This window comes from Phyllostomus discolor, chromosome 2 (assembly GCF_004126475.2).
Source record: "Phyllostomus discolor isolate MPI-MPIP mPhyDis1 chromosome 2, mPhyDis1.pri.v3, whole genome shotgun sequence".
NCBI classification, from domain to species: domain Eukaryota; kingdom Metazoa; phylum Chordata; class Mammalia; order Chiroptera; family Phyllostomidae; genus Phyllostomus; species Phyllostomus discolor.
Window position 1 is genome coordinate 80,724,425 of NC_040904.2, and position 22,087 is coordinate 80,746,511.

A 22,087-nucleotide genomic window follows, 5' to 3' on the forward strand; every position below is an offset into this window, starting at 1 on the left:
AAGACAGCCTGTTAGAATCTGAAGTATTATCTGTAATCATAGAACAAAGAAAATTTAAAACAATCTTTGATGAATAAATACCATATTTTTAAACAATTAAACGTGTAAACTAAAAACACCATTTAATGAGATGAAATACTTTTACCAAATAAATGAGGAACTAGAATTTTTCTACTTTTCAGTGCAAAACCCTTGTTTTTTTTTTTTAAGTAACTTTTCCAAATCCCCTACTATTCCAGACAACAGAGTAATTGGTATTTGGGGGTAAAATGCTTAATCCTCAACATACTTTTTAAATCATAGAAAAGTACAAGCACATCTCTGTTGATACAGCCACTGTTGGATTCTTGGATGCTGCCCCCAGGGAACCACAAACATAGTCCCCAGCAGCACAATCATGAGCTAAGAAAGCAGAAATGCTCCACCTTCAGTAGTAAAAGGCACTTCTCACAAAGTAAATAATTAAAAGTAACGTTATCTTCTAAGCATGGTGTTCAAAGGTTCAGTTATCAGAACTTCAATATTATAAATGTGCTTATAAAAGTAGTAAAAGAACTAAAAATAAGTAAAGTTAAATAATTCATAAAAAGGTCAAGTTTGTATCAAGAGATAGGAACTCTATGGCACTGAGCTCTCAAGTAGAATTTTCCTTCTACTTTTGAACAAGCAATACCTAACACTGAAAAGAAAAACACAAGTCTGGTCAGATGTGATTATACAGATTATAGTTTTTAAGTCTTTGATTTTGGCAACTTGTTGCTGACCTTACAAGCTAAAGGTTGATAGAAATATACAGGACACTCAGACAGGTATTAAAATACAAAAGTACAGGCCTTGTCCATTTACCCTATTAGGTATAAAAAATAAGTAACTGTCTCTTTTGCGCAGATGGTTCAAGGCAGAGCATATCCGAAGTTTTAGGATTATAGAAAAGCAGAAATGCATCTTTTCCTGGCTCTGTATTGTTCAAACTGTAATATGTTAGTATAATACTGTAAGTTACTGCCAATCTATAAATGACATTTTCAAAACCTAAATAAAACATATCAGAATTTCTTTTTACCTGATCTCCTGTGGCAAAATCACCTAATCTAAGCATTGTTCCTTAGAACTATAGCAAGGCAAACATGAGTAAATTTACATGAAATTAGTTACTGTTTATATTCAAGCTAGCAAATGAATTAGATTTTTATTCCTCAACCAAATGTTGAACGAATTCTAGTATATGGAAATCAGCACAATGAAAGTTGGGGAAGGGGACAAAGGAGGATGGGGCTTAGGATGAAGATAGGATATAGATTTTCAAGCACTACAAAAATAAAACGTGTTTATAAATGCTTCTAGGATTAACTAATTCAATTTGAAACTTTATAATTATTGTATAAATAAGCCATACATTGAGCCATATTTAAAATAATACTTTTAAAAGTAACTAGACTATATATTTGATGTTCCTAAAACATAAAACGTTAGAGTAAAACCTGCCAGGAGGAAAAAATAACTATGTATTATACTTTTTTCTAAATTGTTTCCCCCAATAATGTTCTTAAAAACTTCTTTTCCCTACATTTCAAAATTTATGAAAACCTTAATTGTATACACTACAAATGGGAGATTAAAAATAAGACAGTTCAGTTACCAAATTTTTTTTCACATATGTATTTCTGCACTTAGAACCTATCTATTATCAGCCTTCTCTATTCCTTCCCACCTGGCTGTCAGCCCGGGTAAGCACTGATTTATTTTCTGTCATTACACATTTATCTATGCTGGGCATTCTATATAGGTGATCATAAACATGTGGTCTTTGTCTCTGGTTTCTTTCACTGAGAATGCTTTCAAGCCCTGGCCAGTATGGCTTAGTTGGCTGGGCATAGTCCTGCAAACTCAAAGGTCATGGGTTTGGTTCCAGGTCAGGGCACATGTCTAGGTTGCAGGTTTGGTGCTCATTCAGATGAGTACAAGAGGCAACCAGATGACCGATGTTTCTCTCTTCCACCAATACTTCTCTCCCTCTCTTTCTCCCTTCCTTCCCCTCTAAATAAATAGATACATACATAAATTTTTAAAATATATTTTACTGATTATGCTATTACAGTTGTCCCATTTCCCCCCATTCCCTCCACCCTGCACACCCCCTCCAACCCACATTCCCCCCTTTAGTTCATGTCCATGGGTCATACATATAAGTTCTTTGGCTTCTACATTTCCTATACTGTTCTTACCCTCCCCCTCTCTATTTTCTACCTACCAATTATGCTTCTTATTCCCTTTATCTTTTCCCCCTCTCTCCCCTCCCACTCCCCTGTTGCTAACCCTCCATATGATCTCCATTTCTGTGGTTCTGTTCCTGTTCCAGCTGTTTGCTTAGTTTATTTGTTTTAGGTATGGTTGCTACTAACTGTGAGTTTGATGTCATTTTACTGTTCATACTTTTTATCTTCTTTTTCTCAGATAAATCTCTTTAACATTTCATGTAATAAGGGCTTGGTGATGATGAACTCCTTTAACTTGACCTTATCTGAGAAGCACTTCATCTGCCCTTCCATTCTAATGAAAGCTTTGCTGGATAGAGCAATCTTGGATGGAGGTCCTTGCCTTTCATGACTTGGAACACTTCTTCCCAGCCTCTTCTTGCCTGTTAAGGTCTCTTTTGAGAAATTAGCTGACATCCTGATGGGAACTCCTTTGTAGATAACTGTCGCCTTATCTCTTGCTACTTCTAGAATTCTCTCCTTCATTTTTACCTTGGGTAATGTAATTATGATGTGCCTTGGTGTGTTTCTCCTTGGGTCCAGCTTCTTTGGGACTCTCTGAGCTTCCTGGACTTCCTGGAAGTCCATTTCATTTGCCAGATTGGGGAAGTTCTCCTTTATTATTTGTTTAAATAACTTCTCCACCTGATGCTCTTCCTCTTCTCCTTCTGGTACCCCTATAATTCAGATGTTGGAACGTTTAAAGATGTCCTGGAGGTTCCTAAGCCTCTCCTCGTTTTTTTGAATTCTTGTTTCTTCATTCTTTTCTGTTTGGTTGTTTCTTTCTTCCTTCTGCTCCAAATTCTTTATTTGAATCCCAGTTTCCTTCCCATCACTACTGGTTCCCTGTATATTTTCCTTTATTTCACTTAGCATGACCTTCATTTTTTCATCACCCAGGCTTCTGGCCAAAACAGAGGTGTACGTAGACACACTTTACCTCCTCGCACAACCAAGAAGGACAACAACAAATTTAAAAACAAACAAACAAAAAAACCAGAACTGCCAGAAAATCGAACTGTATGGAAGTCCGACAGCCAGGGAATTAAAGAAGAAACATTCACCCAGACTTATAGGAGGGGAGGAAATGGGAAGCTGAGGTGGAAAGGACCTGCAGCAAGGTGGCAGCAGGAGGACTGCAGTGGGCAAGGCAGCAGCTGGCAAACTAGATGGTCCCACATCTTTGTATAGATAAACAGGGAGGAACAACTGGGGAATGAGACAGACAGTGCAACCCAGGGTTCCAGCCTGGGAAAATAAAGCTTCAAACCCTCTGGCTATAAAAATCTGTGGGGTTGTGGTGGTGGGCAAAACTATCAGCCTCACAGGAGAGTCTGTTGGAGAGACCCAGGGGGTCCCCCACCTGGGAATCAGTACCAGAATGGGCCAATTTGTTTGTGGGTAACAGCGGAAGTGACTGAAACACTGCTGAGAGCTGAGCAAGCAGATTATCTCCCCCATACAGCACCACAATGCAGAGAGTGGGTTGCCTCACCCTGGAGAATACTTAAGGCTCCGCCACTTACTACATAACAGGAATGCCGAAACAAAGAAATATGGCCAAATGAAAGAACAAAGAAAGCACCAAAAATATAACTAAGCAACAACAAGGAGATAGTCAACCTAGCAGATGCAAGGTACAAAACAGTGGTAATCAAGATGCTCACAGAACTGGTTAAGCATGGTCACAAAATAGAGGAAAGAGTGAAGGCTATGAAAAATGAAATAAAGGAAAATGTACAAGGAACCAACAGTGAGGGAAGGAAACCCGTATTCAAATCAACAACTTTGAGCAGAAGGAAGAAAGAAACATTCAACCAGAACAGAATGAAGAAACAAGAATTCAAAAAAAAAAAAATGAGGAGAGGCTTAGGAACCTCTGGGACAACTTTAAACATTCCCACATTCAGATCATAGGGGTACCAGAAGGAGAAGAGGAAGAGCAAGAAATGGAAAACTTATTTGAAAAAGTAATGAAGGAAAATTTCCAAAATCTGGCAAAGGAAATAGACTTTCAGGAAGTCCAGGAAGCTTAGAGAGTCACAAAGAATTGGGACCCAAGGAGGAACACACCAAGGCACATCATAATCACATTACCCAAGATTAAAGATATGGAGTGAATCTTAAAAGCAGCAAGAGAAAAGGAGACAGTTGCCTATAAGGCAATTCCCATAAGACTATCAAATGATTTCTCAAAAGAAACCTAGTAGGCAAGAAGGAGCTAGAAAGAAGTATTCCAAGCCATGAAAGGCAAGGACCTACACCCAGTATTACTCTATCCTGTAAAGCTTTCATTTAGAATGGAAGGGCAGATAAAGTGCTTCCCAGATAAGGTCAAGTTAAAGGAGTTCATCATCACCAAGCCCTTATTATATGAAATGTAAAGGGGCTTATCTAAGAAAAAGAAGATGATCAAAACCATGAACAATAAAATGGCAACAAACTCACAACTATCAATAACTGAACCTAAAAAAACAAAGACAAAAACAAACAAAGCAAAGAACTAGAACAGGAACAGAAACACAGAAATAGAGATCACATAGAGGGTTATCAGAGGAGAGTGTGTGGGGAGAAGATGGGGGAAAAGGTACAGAGAATAAGAGGCATAAACGGTAGGTACAAAATAGACAGGGGAAGTTAAGAATAGCATGGGAAATGGAGAAGTCAAAGACTTTTTATATGTATGACCCATGGATATGAACTAAGGTGGGGGAATGCTGGTGGGAGGGGGAGTGCAGGGTGGAAGGGAATAAAGGGGAGAAAAAAAATGGGACAACTGTAATAGCATAATCAACAAAAGAAACACAAAAACCCCATACCATAACCACTATTAAAAAAAAACAGACAATGAATATTGGAAAATGATATGAAGAAACGGAAACTCTGTGCACTGTTGGTGGGAATGTAAAATGGTGTAGCCACTATGGAAAACAGCAAAGTTATTCTTCAGAAAATTATAAAATAGACTTCCGGCAAGATGGAGGAATAGGTGGGCGCACCGTACCTCCTCGCACAACCAAGAACACAGCAACAATAATTTACAACAATGATTTGCAGTCATAATATCAGAACTGTCAGAGGTTTTATCTAAATGGAAGACGGACAGCCTAGAAGTTGAAGTAGACCCATACATCCAGACTGGTAGGGGACTACGAGCCGAGCGAGCAGGCATGGGGCTGGCGCGGGTCACAGGCGCGCGGAGGTCGGGGGAAATTTGGCGCAGAATCGGCGCGACAGCAATCCTGGACGCAGGAGAGAGCGCAGCGGTGCAGCGGTGATCCCTGAGTACGCAAGCGGCGGCTGGGGGAATCAGTGGGGCAGCGACTGGGGATCAGGGCAGAGCTCACAGCCCAGAAGCCCAGGGAAGTGTCTGACTCCAGGAGAACGGAAGGGTCGCCATTGATCCCTCCTGTCCCCGCCCCCGCCCCTGCCCCCACATATAACGTCACAAGCTAGCGACTGGGGCGCCCAGCACCGGTGAACACCTAAGGCTCCGCCCCCCACCGTAACAAGAGCGACCAGACCAGAGAAAAAATAAATAAGTAAAATAATAGGAGAGACGGGGAAAGACGTAAGATATGTTTCCAGCAGAACAGATCAGACCCCCAGGACTCATCCTTTTGAGTGACCAAGAAATAGCCAATCTATCAGATGCACAGTTCAAAACACTGGTGATCAGGAAGTTCACAGAACTGGTGGATTTTGGATCCAAATTACATGAAAAAATGCAGATTACCATAAAAGGGATGCAGGAAGACACACGGAGAAGAGCCAATTGTGAAAGGAAGGAATCTGAATCTCAAAACAACACAGTGGACCAGAAGGAAGATAGAATCAACCAAGCAGGAGAGCATGATGAAATAAGAATTCAAAAAATCGAAGAAAAGCTTAAGACCATCGAGGACACCTTTAAACGTTCCAACATCCGAATTATAGGGGTACCAGAAGGGGAAGACCAACAAGTGGAAAAGTTATTTGAACAAATAATAAAGGAGAACTTCCCCAAACTGGCAAAGGGAACAGTCTTCCAAGAAATCCAAGGAGCGCAGAGAGCCCCAAAGAAGTTGGACCCAAGAAGAAACACACCAAGGCACATCATAATTACATTAGCCAAGGTAAAAACGAAGGAGAGAATCCTAGAAGCAGCAAGAGATAAGGGAACAGTAACCTACAAAGGAGTTCCCATCAGACTGTCAGCTGATTTCTCAAAAGAGACCTTACAGGCAAGAAGGGGCTGGAAAGAAATATTCCAAGTCATGAAAGACAAGGACCTACATCCCAGATTGCTCTATCCAGCAAAGCTCTCATTTAGAATGGAAGAGAAGATAAAGTGCTTTTCAGATAAGGTCAAATTAAAGGAGTTCATCATCACCAAGCCCTTACTTTATGAAATGCTAAAGGGACTTATCTAAGAAAAGAAGATAAAGAAAAGACATGTATAGTAAAAGGACAGCAAACTCACAATTATTAACAACCACACCTAAAGCAAAACCAAAAGAAACTAAGTAAACAACTAGAATAGGAACAGAACCACAGAAATAGAGGGCACAAGGGGGGGCTAGCAGTAGGGGTGGGAGGAGGAGAGAGGGGGAAAAGGTATAGAGAATAAGTAGCATAGAATGTAGGTTGAAAATAGATCGGGGGAGGGCAAGAATAGTACGGGAAATGTAGAAGCTAAAGAACTTATAAGTATTACATATGGACATGGACTAAAGGGGGGGAAGGTGGGTGGGAGAGGGGGCACAGGGGGGAGGGGAGTGAAGGGGGAAATGGGACAACTGTAATAGCATAATCAATAAAATATATTAAAAAAATAAAAAATAAATAAAAAAAAGAAAGAAAATTATAAAATAGAATTATCATATGATCCAGCAATTCAACTTCTGTGTATACACCTAAAAGAAGTCAAAGCAGACTTCCGGCCAAGATGGAGGCATAGGTAGATGCACTGTGCCTCCTTGCACAACCAAAACTAAGGACAACAAAAGTTTAGAAAGAAAAAAAAAAAAAACAACCAGAACAGAAAGAAATGAACTGAATGGAAGTCTGACAACCATTCATCCAGACCGGTAAGGGGGCGTGGAGTCAGAGGCCTACGGAGAGGGGTCGAGGGGTCCCAGCAGGAAAATGCAGTGGCTGGCAGACGCCAGCATGCAGGGCACAGGCTGCAGTTGGCAGACCCCAGAGGGGCAGGGGCAGCTGACTGACCCAGTGGCAGACCCTGGGCTAGGGAAGCAACGAGCAGACCTAGTGAGGAGCGCACGGCAGCTGGCTATCCGCTGTCACACATTCGAGCACAGATAAACTAGGTGAAAACAGGCAGCGACACAGACCGCACAACCCAGGGACCCAGCACCGGGCAACAAAGCCTAAAAGTACCAATTGAAAACACCTGTGAGGGTCGAGGCGGGGAGAATCTCTCAGCCTCACAGGAGAGCTCCTTGGGGAGACCCACAGAGTCCTAGAAAGTACACAAGCCCACCCGCCCAGAAGCCAGCACCAGAAGGGCCCAATCTGTTTGTGGGAAGCGGCAGAGGGGACTGAAGTCCTAGGGAGAGCGGAGCAGGCACCATTGTTCCCTCTCGGACCCCGCCCCCACATACAAGGTCACAACCCAGCAACTGGGTTGACCCGCCCTGGTGAACACCTAAGGCTCCACCCCTCATACATAACAGGTACAACAAGACCAAAAAAAAAAAAAGCCCAAACGGAAGAACAGATCAAAGCTCCACGGCAGACATAACTAAGCGACTAAGAGATAGCCAACCTATCAAATGCACAGTTCAAAGCACTGGTGATCAGGATGCTCACAGAATTAGTTGATTTTGGTCACAAATTAGATGAACAAATGAAGGCTACACTAAGTGAAATAAAGGAAAATGCACAGAGAACCAATAGTGATGAGAAGACAACTGGGACTCAAATCAATGGAGTGGAGCAGAAGGAAGACAGGAACAACCAAACAGAAAAGAATGAAGAAACAAGAATTCAAAAAAACGAGGAGAGGCTTAGGAACCTCCAGGACATCTTTAAACGTTCCAACATCTGAATTATAGGGGTACCAGAAGGAGAAGAGGAAGAGCATCAGGTGGAGAAGTTATTTAAACAAATAATAAAGGAGAACTTCCCCAATCTGGCAAATGAAATGGACTTCCAGGAAGTCCAGGAAGCTCAGAGAGTCCCAAAGAAGCTGGACCCAAGGAGAAACACACCAAGGCACATCATAATTACATTACCCAAGGTAAAAATGAAGGAGAGAATTCTAGAAGTAGCAAGAGATAAGGCGACAGTTATCTACAAAGGAGTTCCCATCAGGATGTCAGCTAATTTCTCAAAAGAGACCTTAACAGGCAAGAAGAGGCTGGGAAGAAGTGTTCCAAGTCATGAAAGGCAAGGACCTCCATCCAAGATTGCTCTATCCAGCAAAGCTTTCATTAGAATGGAAGGGCAGATGAAGTGCTTCTCAGATAAGGTCAAGTTAAAGGAGTTCATCATCACCAAGCCCTTATTATATGAAATGTTAAAGGAACTTATCTAAGAAAAAGAAGATAAAAAGTATGAACAGTAAAAAAAGACATTAAACTCACAATTAGTAACAACCACACCTAAAACAAAAGTAAACTTAAGCAAACAAATAAAACAGGAACAGAACCACAGAAATGGAGATCATATGGAGGGTTAGCAACAGGGGAGTGGGAGGAGGAGAGAGGGAGAAAAATATAGAGAAGAAGTAGCATAGACAATAGGTAGAAAATAGACAGGGGGAGGGCAAGAATAGTATGGGAAATGTAGAAGCTGAAGAACTTATGACACATGGACATGAACTAAAGGGGGGAATGTGGGTTGGAGAGGGTGTGCAGGGTAGAGGGGAGTAAAGGGGGAAAACAGGGCAACTGTAATAGCATAACCAATAAAATATATTTTAAAAAAGAAGTCAAAGCAGAAACTCAAACAAATATTTGTACACCCATGTGCACAGCAGCATTATTCAAATAGCCAAAGGTAGAACCCACTTAAATATACTTCAACAGATAAACAAAATGGAACATATACACATACAATGGAATATTATTCAGCCTTAGAAAGGAAGAAATTTCTCACATATTTATAACAGGGATGAAGCTTGGGAAAATTACACTAAGTAAAATAAAGGAGTCATGAAATAAGAAATACTATATAATTCCACTTATATGAGGTACCTAGAAAAGTCAAATTCAGAGACAGAAAGTAGAATAGTGGTTGCCAGGGACTGGAGGCAGGAGGAGAGGGGGATGAGGAGTTAGCAGTACTTAATGCATACAGAATTTCCATTTTATAAAATAAGAGTTCTGAAGACTGGCTGCACAACAATGGGAATATCCTACAGCGTATTGTGCTGTACACGTAAAATAATTAACATAAGTTTTATATGTACTTCACAATTTAAAAAAACAACTTTATTCAGTATCTCACAAATGTTCAAGAATTTAGGCTTTAAAGTCAGATCTGAGATTCATTACTGGCCCAACTCAATAGCCATATGATCTTAAGCAAGTAACACAAATAGAAATACAATGCCTACCTTATGTGGTTGGTTGATGCTTAAATAAATTTCTGAACACAGATTACAAATACAATACTTGACACAATTCTTCAATAAGCAGAAACAATGAAAACTACTACCTCTCGTTATTGCTGGACAACACTAACTTTTTAAAAATGACTTTCCTTACTGTAACATAATCTTTTTAGAGAATTTGACCAATGTATTAAAAAATTTAAAAACCAGTCACAATTTCACTACCATGAGACACTGTTCACATTCAGTGAATTACTTTTTCAATTCTTCATATATAAGTGTGTGTGTGTAAATGTGTGTATGTGTACAAAAAGAAAACAAAACTGGATTATACTAAATATATAATTTTATACCCTGAAAGATTCATTTATTCATATTGTTCAACTATATTATGAACACTTCCCTAAGTCACTCAATATTTTTTAAAAATCAGACTTTTAATGGCTAATTGATTTGGCTATTCCTCTACTGCTTGGTATTTATGTTACTTTCTAAATTTCCCCTGCATTAATCTTTCCCACTTATCCTTAGCACAAATTCCCTAAAAAATTATTCAATACTCAATACATTTTAATGTTAAAAATTAAGTAATGCAGGCATAAGATATTTAGAATTATGGTGGTGCTGGTGGTAGCCATTGGAACGAAAACCAAAACTGTGTTCTAGAAACAAAACAAACAACAACATTAAAACAAAAACAAAACAAAAATTGTGGAAGGTGGTTACTTCTGAAAAAGGAGATGGCAATAAAATGTTCACTTCTCACACAGCATCGGTCAGTATAACATGAGTACATTACATGTACTATAAATAAGTAAATACATGAGTACATGAGTAAATAACATGTACTATATTTGTATGCACTGCTTGAATATTTAAATAATATTTATGAATGCCTTTTTAACATTTATACCCTTTCACCCAGCAATAATTGAGAATGAGTAAAATGATTCAGCTACAAGCATGTTCAAAGCAGTGGTTAGTTAGTATAACTATGATAGCTAATATAAAAAAAAGACATAATATCAAGTATTGTGTTTAATGTGGAGAAACTGGAACCCTCGCACCCTGCTGATAGGAATGTTAAGTGGTGCAACCATTTTGGAAATCAGTTTGACAGATCCTCAAAATGTTAAAAGTTATAGTATGACCCAGCAATTCTACTCCTAGATAGATACCCCTCAAAACTCAAAACATATAGCCACACAAAACTTGTATGTGAACCATGATAATTGCAATTCACACCCATTACAATGGCTAGCATCAAAAACATACAGCAAGGATGTGGAGTAATTAGAATCCTTATGCTCTGCTGGGAATGTACAATGATGCAGCCACTGTGGAAAAGTTGGGCAGTTCCTTAAAATGTCAAAAATAGAATTACCATATAATCTAGCAATTCCACTTCTGGACATATACCCAAAAAAACTAAAAGCAGGGGCTCAAATAGTTATTTATAATCCGTGTTCAAAGAAGCACTATTCATACTAGCCAAAAACAACCCAAATATCCATCAATGGATAGATGGCTAAACAAAATGTGGTATATACATACTACAGAATATCAATCAGCCTTATAAAGAGGAAGGAAATTCTGACACTTGCGATGCGACATGGATGAACTCTGAAGACAAATGCTAAGTGAAATAAACCAGTCACCAAAGGGCAAATATTGTATGATTCCCCTTATATAAGGCACCAAAAATAGGCAAATTCTTAAGGACACAAAGTAAAATAGAAGTTACTGGAGGCCAGTGGTAGGGGGAATGGGAATTTACTGTGCATGAAGTACAGTTTCTGTTTGAGATGATGGCAAACTCTGGAAATGGATAGTGGTGACAGTTAAACAATATTGTGAGTGAACTTTATTTTCACTGAACTGTACAGACTAAAATGGTAAATTTTATATTATATAATTTTACATTAAAAAGACAGTAACAAAAAACCTACATATGAATTTTTACAGCAGTTTAATTCATAACAGCCAAAAAGTAGAAACCTTGCAAATGTCTGTCACCTCTGATGAATGGATAAATAAAATGTGATATATTCATACAGTAGAGTATCACTCAGTAATAAAAAGAATCAAGTGCTGATGCATGAGATACATGGATAAACCTTAAAAATATGATACAAAGTGAAAGAAACCAGACACAAAGACCATATATTGTATGATTCCATTCACATGAAATGTCCAAAATAGGCAAATGCATAGACAAGAAAGCAGATCAGCAGTACCAGGGATCTGGGGTGACAGGGGGGATGAGAGTGACTGCTAATGGGTATGGAATTTTTTGGGGGGGGATAATGAAAATATTTTAAACTTAAATAATGATTATGACTGCCCAACTCTGTAAAAATACTAAAACCACTGAACTATACACTTCATTTTTTTAAAAGATTTTACTTGACCTGGCCCACAACCCAGGCATGTGCTCTGACTGGGAATCGAACTGGTGACCCTTTGGTTCTTAGGCCAGCACTCAATCCACTGAGACACACTAAACAGGGCAAATTACACACTTTAAATGATGAATTTTATGATACAAGAATTACATCTTCACTAAAAATACTACCCCCAAAAATAACTCTTTAGAAGGAGTTTAGGAACTCTTTAATTTAGGACTTCAAGAGGAAGCTACTGTGTCAAACTCTCACTTAACGTTTCACTGAAGTGAGTATATCACTGTGAAGGGTTCAAACATCTCTTTAATTCCTCAAATTGATTAGCAGTACATGTTAACAACTATAGTAGAAAAGAAGAACCTCCTAAACAGTTGCCATGGCAGCTCAATAGCAAAAGTACCAAGGAATTAAGGATATAAAGGTTTTTAGAGGCAAAGTATTATTAATGCAAAACAGTATAAAATTTAAAATTAGAAAACATGACATTGGAAAACTCCACACACTTAACAGCTAGTTGTGTGACCTAGGATACAAATTCAGTTTCTTCACCTATAAAATGGAGATAGTACCAGATACCACCTAATCAAAAGAGGTGGACAGTATTCATACAGAATATGAATTATCTTGTTCTACCAAAATATCCCTGAGTCCTCCTTCCATTCCATGGTAATGCCTACAGCTTGCCTGAATCTGTCCTTTTCAACTTTCTCTTTAAGGATAGTCTCCATACAGGACTCCCATAGACACTGAAGTCTTCACTGTTTTGCAAAGGAGAGCAGTGTCAGAGAGTGAGGTATTATTCATATGAACCATATTTGGGTACAGGTGACACAAACCCTGAGACATAAAAAACAATAAAATGTGGAAAAAGCTAAAATTAGAGGACAAGAGCAAACATGTATAGGAATTGCTAAGTCACTTCATTTAGTCAAGAACAAATCTTTAAAGACAAAATAAATAGTATGTTTTTTTAAAAAATGAAGTAATAAAATAGCCCTACAATTAAGCAGTTGGCAATAATTCCAGCAACTTATGGTCTATAAAATTTCCCATAGCCTATTCAACTTCACACCTGACAATACTGAGATAAATTTCTAAAAACACTTAAGACAGGATGTTTTCTGGATTGGAAAAAAATTTTTTTTTAATTCATGGAGCTTCTTAGTCTATCAAGTAAGCTAAGTCAAATCACCAGTTTTCAAAAAATTTTAAGTTCAATCCTTTTCTGTAATTGTAAAAAAAAGATTGAAAGATTGTAACAGTTCAAAAAGACCACTTAGGACCTAGAATATACGTAATCACTTAAAACTGAAATGCAGAGTACAGAGAAATTGTAAAGAAAACCCAATTGCCAAATTTAAAAAAATTGATTTTATGTCTTAAAATGTCAGGGTCTAAGATATATTATTGTTTGATTCAAATAAAAATACAAAAACTGAATTACTGGGGAAATCAATAAAAGCTCAAAGGCTCCTATCTAAACATCTTAAACATGTTATCCTACTGCATAGGATATTGTTCAAACCTCTGAGTCTACTGGCATATTAAATAGAGCCAAGTGATAAAACAGACTCTGAAATCTTCACCTAAAGTATCTCTAGTATTCAGAAATGTAAAGAACAGTATAGCCTGTGATTGTCATTCTCTTTTCCTCAAATATTTCCACATGTGCTTATTCAAAAGTTCCTATACATAACCTATTTCCTCTCAAGAAGTCATCTTTCTCTTTCCCTTTAGAGTTCAACTCCCTAAATACGGTCTCCACTCATTTCCCCTTACTTTCTTCTCAATAACTGAAACTCTCCACTGCTCTACTAAAACTGCTCCAAGAAGTCATTATCATCTTTTTCATTCCTTGTCCTCCTTACATACTCTCCAAGATTAGCCTCTCCTTAAAACACTCCTTCAGTTTCAATTCTCCTATATCTCTAACCCATGATCTGAATTCTTTCCTTCCCTGACAAAAGTATTCTTTAATTCAAAACCATCAACAAATATGTACTGAGCACCTACAACGTGCTAGCCACTGTGTGAGTCACTGGAGATTCAGCAGTGAAGATAAAGTCCATATGCTCTTGCCCTGATCAATGAGGCTCAGTTGATTGGGTGTCATTCCACAAAGCAAAAGATTGCTGGTTTGGTCTCCAATCAGGGCAACTGATTGATGTTTCTCTCTCACATTCATGTTTCTCTCCTTCTCCCTCCCTTCCCCTCACCTTAAAAATAAATAAATAAATAAATAAATAAATAATCTAAAAAACAAAAGTCCATGCTCTTACATAGTTTACATTCTAGCTGACTATCCCAAGATTTTAGCCCAAGTCTTATTATCTAAAACTGAATGAACAGAGGTGGGAGCAGCTCTTCCTGAGGTGTGGTCTATTCATATTTGTTTAGAATGCATAAACCACTATAAGCACAGATTAACCATGACAGGTCAGTTTGCCCATGTATATATTATACCTAGGCACAAACTTCTGATCAATTATTTAAAACTCAAAAATGATCAGCTAACTAGTTGTAAGCACCAGTAAATTGTGTAAGAGTAACAGTGCTAAGTTGCACATGTTGAGTTGTGGTTGCATGACTTACTTTGTGCCACCATATTTCTGATTATTTCTTAATGCCCACGTCATGAGACAACAGTGCTAAAGCTTTGTCTGAACCTATTTTGCTACTATTGTTAGCACACGGGTTACAAATTACTACCACAACTTTGTTACAGATTAACTTATATAGTAGAGATGGATGGAGTTCAATGACTACAACGTGTACTATGTAACTTATTTTTAAATACCCATCTCAAACTATCAAAACTTCCTAACAACAAATAATATGACCATGACCATGTGAGAGCAAAATTTGATTATTGTGAAATCTTGAAATTATCTAGACTTTTGTCAGAACCAGACATTCCTGTTAGAGCATTTTAACAAGTTGTATATTTGAATGCCAACACACAAATATGGGCATACACACACACACACACACACACACACACACAATTGGTGAAACTCTGTTTCAAGATCAAGTTTACAAAAGCCACTCTAGGAAAGTCCCTTTTCAAATAATGTAATCCTTCCCAGGATTTGTGTTTAACCAGGTGCCAAGTAAAGAAGGTGCTAAACCTAGTCCTTTTGACTTGAGGAGTCAAACAAACATGATAACTACAGTATTTAAGCACTATAATTGGCAAAGGAGATGGAGATCACAGAATGTTTTTCTGTAAACTACTAAAATTAACTACAAATAGGACAGATGCTGTAAACCTTCACAGACTTATTTTTGATCTATAATCCATGTAGCTCAAATTGCACCAATGGTGCCCCTTCCTCTGCTAAGAAAAAACTTAGATTACTGTATGTGTAAGGTTGCAATGCATTTGCTGTAAGACTTGGCTAATAAAATAGAAGAATATCTTCTCTACTAAGATATTCTCTACTTCTCTACTTGGTAGAAGTTAACTTTAGAAAGTGCTCTAAATCTTTTCCTCTTTCATGCTTCCTTAAAATAAAGTTCCTAAAACACTGCTCTTTTCTATACACATGAGGTGACTTTCCAGCATTTTTAATGCACAAAGAAATGCATCAGGGTTCCTTCCTCCAAACAAAGCAGTAGTTTATTTGGAAACTGAAAATAGATTGTCTCCTTTGACTACCAGAAAGAACAGAATGAAAACAGCACAAATTGACACAAACGTACAGAAAAGTACAGTTTCTATTACAAATTTCCACTTTATCCAAAATATAATGAGGAAAGAAATACCACCAATATTCCTTTTCTTGCAAACATCATTTTGGTAAATAAAGGAACAACTATTGCAAATGAAGTGACAACACTTGGCAACATTGGACAATTCCTTCCAAAGTACTTTACCAATGGAGATCATAACCTGGCAAAGAAGGAGATGATAGATTTTTTTTTAAACTTGGATTCCAACCATTGATTATAATTTATTTGGTAAAAGGGGTTCTCATTTATTTTCACAGCAGTGATTAAATCTAAGTGGAATCTACAAAACAAAGCTCAAGAATTTCTGGTATTCAATCATACACGTAATATGAGATACATACATCCTTCTATGTGTCACTTTTATACTTCAAAAAAAAGGCTAGAAACTTTTTAAAGGGGAAAATAGTCATTAAGGAAGTTACTTTAAAAACAAGCTTCTTATTTCTCCAATATCACTGAATAAAAACAACAACAAAAAATACTGACTTCCAGCCAAGATGGAGCTGTAGGTAGATACACTTTGCCTCCTCACACAACCAAAAGGACAACAAATTTAAAAGCAAAAAAAACAACCAGAACTGCCAGAAAATTGAACTGTATGGAAATCAGATAAACAAGGAGTTAAAAAAGAAACATTCATCTGGACAAGTGGGAGGGGCAGAGAGGACTGGCTATAACACAGTAGCATGGGTTGCCCCACCCTGGTGAATACCTAAGGCTCCATCCCTTATGATGTAACAGGAATGCCAAAACAAAGACATGTGGTCCAAATGAAAGAACAGATCAAAACTCCAAAAAATGAACTAAGCGACGAGGAGATAGCCAACCTATCAGATGCAGAGCTCAAAACACTGATAATCAGGATGCTCACAGAAATGGTTGAGTATGGTTGCAAAATAGAAGAAAAAGTTAATGTTTTTTGAATGAGTTATGAACGAATACTTTGCTAAACTTTATTTTGCTTTTTCTTTTCCCCTCCCTCGCCTTATTTTGCTTTTTGATAGACGGGGGATGGGTGGTGGCGGCACTGTCTTGAGTTTATACCAAGTAGAATCCACATTTCTGCATAAACAGCAGAAATGATTTGCCAAGTATAATTTATCAATTCTGTTTAGAAGACACCTTACTCATAATTGGGTTGTACACTGCTGTACACTTAACTGGGTATTCCAGAATTACCTGAATTGCGCAATAAGATAGGGAAAGCACCTGTACTCCCTGCTGTAAATACAAATAAATGTTATTAAATTATAGAAGTGAATTATTATTTATGAATTACCTCTAAAAACAGTAAAACCTGAATTACAATAAAACATTAATGTACATGGTATAAATAAGTCTTCTTAATTTCTAATCTTTGCCCTCTGCTTATAGTCTACAAAATCACTTGGCACTTAAAAGCCCCTATTTCAGGATAGTAAGATTCATTTCCTCTTCATTTTTTGTAAGGTAATATCTAGTCTAGCCTTCCCAGGATCCCAGGCTGTCAATACCCTTCAACAACAGGTTCCATCCTCTCTCATATTAAATGCATTTATTTGTTTATATCATATCTGTAACTGCAATTACCTACTCCTCAGGTGACATTTTAAATCTCTCCTATTTCAATACTTATGAAATGGGAAGCATTGAAAGCACTATTCACAAAGTGCATACAACTTTGAAAAAGACCCTATTATTCTCAAAACAATTCTATTCACATCTTAAATTAACAACAGAGGCTTCCTTACAGAACTGACAAGTTTAGCAATAAATTAAAATGACTTTAAAGTCAATGTTGTACAAAAATGTTAAACTAAGCAAAACAAACTTTGAATACCAACAGTTACACGATTAATGTCTATACAAAAAAAAATTTAATGATGATTTAATCTTCAGGAATTATTTCAGGAAGAAAGCCTCAGAAAATGACACCTAATGTTCAAATCCAAGGCTGGTTTCTTCACTACCAAGAAGAACAATTACCAATATTTGCACTCTAATTAATAACTGTAGTTTATATTAATTAAACTTAGATCATTTCAAACTAACTATACAGTTTTACAAGAATATCTCCATGTAACTATATGGCTGCAGTTTCAGAAAGTTTGAGAGCTGAGGCACTTTCTGATAACCTTGGCTTTCCATAAAAAGTGAACACTATACCAGCAATTATACAGCTCACAAAACACAGGAGTCTGAAAATTTATATGAGATCATAGCTTGATATATTATTGCACACGATTTTACAAAAGTCTGTATTCATTCATACATACACTCAGACAATAAACATTTACTGAGCTACCTGCTAGCAGCCACTGCCCTTGAGAAGTTCACTATCTAAAGAGTAATCAATGATAAACCACGTAATCCAATAAATTATAGTACAATGTTAAGTGATACAATATAACATATAATATATAATATAGAGAGATAAATCCCTCTGACAAACTCGTTCTGAAATATGCATTATTTAGAACCTTGCTAAGTAGAATGTGGTCCATGAACCAGCAAAACTGTCAATACCTAGGAGCTAGTAAGTCAGAAATACAGAATCTCAGGTCCCAAGCAAATCTACTAAATCAGAATCTGCATTTTAACAAGATCCCCAGGTAAACCCACTGTATATTTAAATTCCGAGAAGCAGTAATCTATAACATGACTGAAAACCAGTAAGTAAGTAAAAGTGACATCTCATACTTTTAAGATCTTCAGGCCCCATCCTGAGCCTTTTTACAAATGTATACACAATTTCAACAAATGTAGCTACCTAGGTTCACAGATCAGGAACAAACTGGGAGATACCACTAACAACAAAGAAAGAAAATAGGAAAAACTGGTAACAAGCATTCTCAAAATGGGATCCCTGAGTGGGGTCATTTAACACAGCGACAATCTACCCTATCTGCTCTAAAGATCTCACTATGTTACAGAATTGTAACAGTAACTGATTTTCTTAGTTATTCCTCTAACTAGATCACAAATTCCTTAAAAACAGAGATCTAGCTTTATTCTTATATACTTATATTTGCAAAACTGGATGATCCTAAGTTATTTAGATGAGTTTAAATTGGGCAATGAGATATTACACACTTCAGAAAAATTTCTATCTGAAAAAGAACATGACAGCATTTTTTTAAAGAGTAAAACCTCCCTATTCTGTAACAACCCATTAACCAAGCAGTCTAAAAGTAGAGGCTTTACTGAACCACTGGCTCCAAATCCTAATATCTCTTCTGACACTACTCAGATTCACTTCTAGGGGACAGATGAGTGGAGTCAGTAGAGAAAAAGGAGAACAATTAAAACAGAATGGAGGGAAAGCAGAAATCACAGAAAAACTCAGGGTTCCTCCACTTACGACAATTAAAAGAGGAAAAACAGAAGGCCACATCAAAGATAAAGCAACCCTAGAAGAGACCAAATGGTACTCCTAACAACCATGCACTCCATGTTCCTTGCCCCTGTGAACCAGACACATGCTCACACTCCTCTGAACAAAAACTCCTCAAAGACACCTTAACTCTAGAAATATTTCCCTCCTGGCCTTCAATCAGCATCTGATAACAGCCAGTTTGAAACACAACAATTCATTCCTCCAAAACAGCAAGCTTCATGAAGTACGAGTCAATACTCTCCAAACAAATCCATTTTCTTGCCTATGTCCTTGCTCATGCTATCACTCCATTCAGAGGCCGTTCCAATCCGTTAATCTGACTGAATTATCCCATGTTAGTCACTAGCCATGTGTGGCTATATAACATTTAAAATGTGGCTAGACCAAGTTGAGATGTAGAGTAAATGTAAAATACACACTGGATTTTAAAGACTTGGTACAAAAAAATGTAAAATTATCTATTTTTAACAATGATTGCACGTTAAAATAATATTTGGGTATGTTTGATTAAATAACATACAAAATGAAAATTAATTTCACCTGTTTCTTTTTAGTTTTTAATATGGCTAGTAGAAACATTTAAATTACATATTTGGCTCACAGCGTACTTTGTACTGAACAGCACTGGTCCAAATCCTCTTCATTCCTCAAGGCCTAATTCAAACACCTCTGCCTCCATGAAGTTTTCCCCCAGTGACTCCAAGTGGAAGTGGTTTCTGCCCCCTGATGTCTCATAGCACTGTTATTCACATTCCCAGAGAACTGGATCAATTCTACCTTGTCACTGACTGCACCTGTCAGAGACCCCCAACTCCAAAATAAGCAAATTGAGGAAAGAAACTACATCTAGGTCATCACAAACTTTCCTCCTACACCTTCGAGTGTACGTGCACTAAAGTAACACCAGATGTCAGCTAATTGAGAGGTGAATTTCCCAAGTACTGTACTACCTATCCCTTTCAAAGACTTCCATTTTTTGTCAGGGATTCAAGTCCATATGTACAAATATTCTGTATTATTTTATGCAGAATGTCAATGAGCTGTATGGACATTTGATGAACAGCGGAACCTGTAATTATCTAATACATGTGGCTAACACATTTAAATTGACTGTAAAAATTCGACAAGCCTCTCAAGGTTCCATTTTTTTTACGATGTCCCTAAAAATGTCTTGTGAACATCAACTATTTCAAAAGTAGGGGCCTTTCCTAAAGATGAACAACACCGCGTGACTGAAGTCTACCAAAAATCTACTGGAGAGGCTCCCCAAAACCCCGAGTATAAATCAGGTAAGCATGCAAGCGCTTGGGAGCAGCAAGAGCAACGGCCCACGTTGCATCCAAAGCTGTGAAGCTCGAGCTGTGAGGAAAGTGGTAGGAAGGAAAAGATGACTTGTGTGAAAGAGACGAACGGTGGAAACTGCTGGAGCTCGAAACGAGAACTAAAAACTAAGATTAAAAAACATATATATCAACTATGTCGGAAGGATCCTCCGTGGGTGTGTGTCTCAACCTCTGACCCCGCAGGCAAAGGTGGCAAAGGTGATTTCAAGTGGTCTGTTCTTCAAGTGGTATTTCTGTTCTTCAAGTGGTATTCCAGCGCCTCAGACCCGCACCGCGAAACTTCCTCAGCAGTCCACTCTAACACCCACGACCAGGGGCTCCGGCCAAACCCGGCCCTGAGCCCACCCCCTGTAGCACACTTTGGAAACCGGGGGACGAGGCGGAGGGCCGCACTAAGGCCCAGCACCCCGACCACTGACGCCCTTCTCCCTTCCAGTCCGGTCTTAGCCCCTCCGGCATTAGGATGGATGAGGCGACCCGGCGGGCAGAGGGGGCGGGGCAGGGCGAGGGACTCGGAGGAGGACCGGCCTCCCGGTTCCACGCCGGTGCCGGTGCCGGCTGGGGCCTCAGAGACAGGCAGGGTGGTGAGAAAGGGGAATGGAAGAGCAGCGAGAATCAGCCACGGGCTCCCACTCACCAGCGGTCGTCGCTAGACTGTGGCAGCGGCGGGACTTCCACTCCTTCCGCCATTGCTGTTGACTTCCACGTCACTTTGCCGAAAAGTGGACCGGGCGCCGAGATACACTCTGAAACCCAATGTCGTAAAAGGCCCTAGGAAGCCTAGGGCTGAGACTCTGGAGAGGGAAAGAACGAGGAAGTAGGCGAGGGACGGGAGGAACACCACGTCACGGCGTCCTGAGGGCCAAAGGCATCTTTAAGGGGAGGAGATCAGGATGAGGCTGCTTCCCCTCCAAAACTACACGTCCCAGGATGCCACGGGGCCCAGGCTGGTCGGGGCGGGCGGAGCTTGGTGGGGAAGGTAGTTCCAGGAGGAAGCCCAGGTGAGAGTCGCTCCTGGACGTCCAGTTAGGGTCTTCCTGCCTTCTTGGCGTGGCACTTAAGAAGTTAGTGTTGAGAGACTTAACTAGTGGAGGGAGGAGACGAGGTGGGAATTCCACTTCGAACGTGGAGCTAGGAGGTAGGAACGTACCACATTTCAGTAATTTTCTTCTATAAAAGCTGGGTTTGAGGAAAGTAGGGTGTCGAAAAATGGCAGGTTCATCTTTATTTGTACGGTGCAGTTAAAAGAACAAATGGAGGCTACATACTTTATGTTTGAATACTTGAAAGTTAGTTTATAAAAGAAGTTAAACAGTAAAAGAAATATGTTCTACTTTCCCATCTTTATAACTATAGCTTCCTAACAGCCTGGAAGGTCAAGCTCAAATTTAGGATTCTAAAATTCTTCGAACTCCAAG

At 38.6% G+C, this 22,087-nt stretch overlaps 1 protein-coding gene across 4 annotated transcripts in view; it reads right to left on the reverse strand.

Annotated features, from left to right (window-relative positions):
* The window catches only part of TBC1D23 (TBC1 domain family member 23), a 68,571-nt gene extending 47,048 nt beyond the window's left edge, over nt 1–21,523 (reverse strand). Inside the window, exons 1-3 of one of the 4 annotated variants that reach the window (XM_036018010.1) lie at nt 21,307–21,522; nt 18,962–19,039; nt 15,599–15,603 (exon numbers count right to left, since the gene is read on the reverse strand). In XM_036018010.1, the coding sequence (XP_035873903.1) occupies nt 15,599–15,600 (2 nt within the window). In that variant the 5' untranslated portion in view covers nt 15,601–15,603; nt 18,962–19,039; nt 21,307–21,522. Of the gene's footprint in view, nt 1–15,598; nt 15,604–18,961; nt 19,040–21,306 lie in introns of all 4 variants that reach the window. The other 3 variants (XM_036018011.1, XM_028503969.1, XM_028503977.2) reach the window with 3 other exon arrangements.
* Nucleotides 21,524–22,087: the final 564 nt, after the last annotated feature.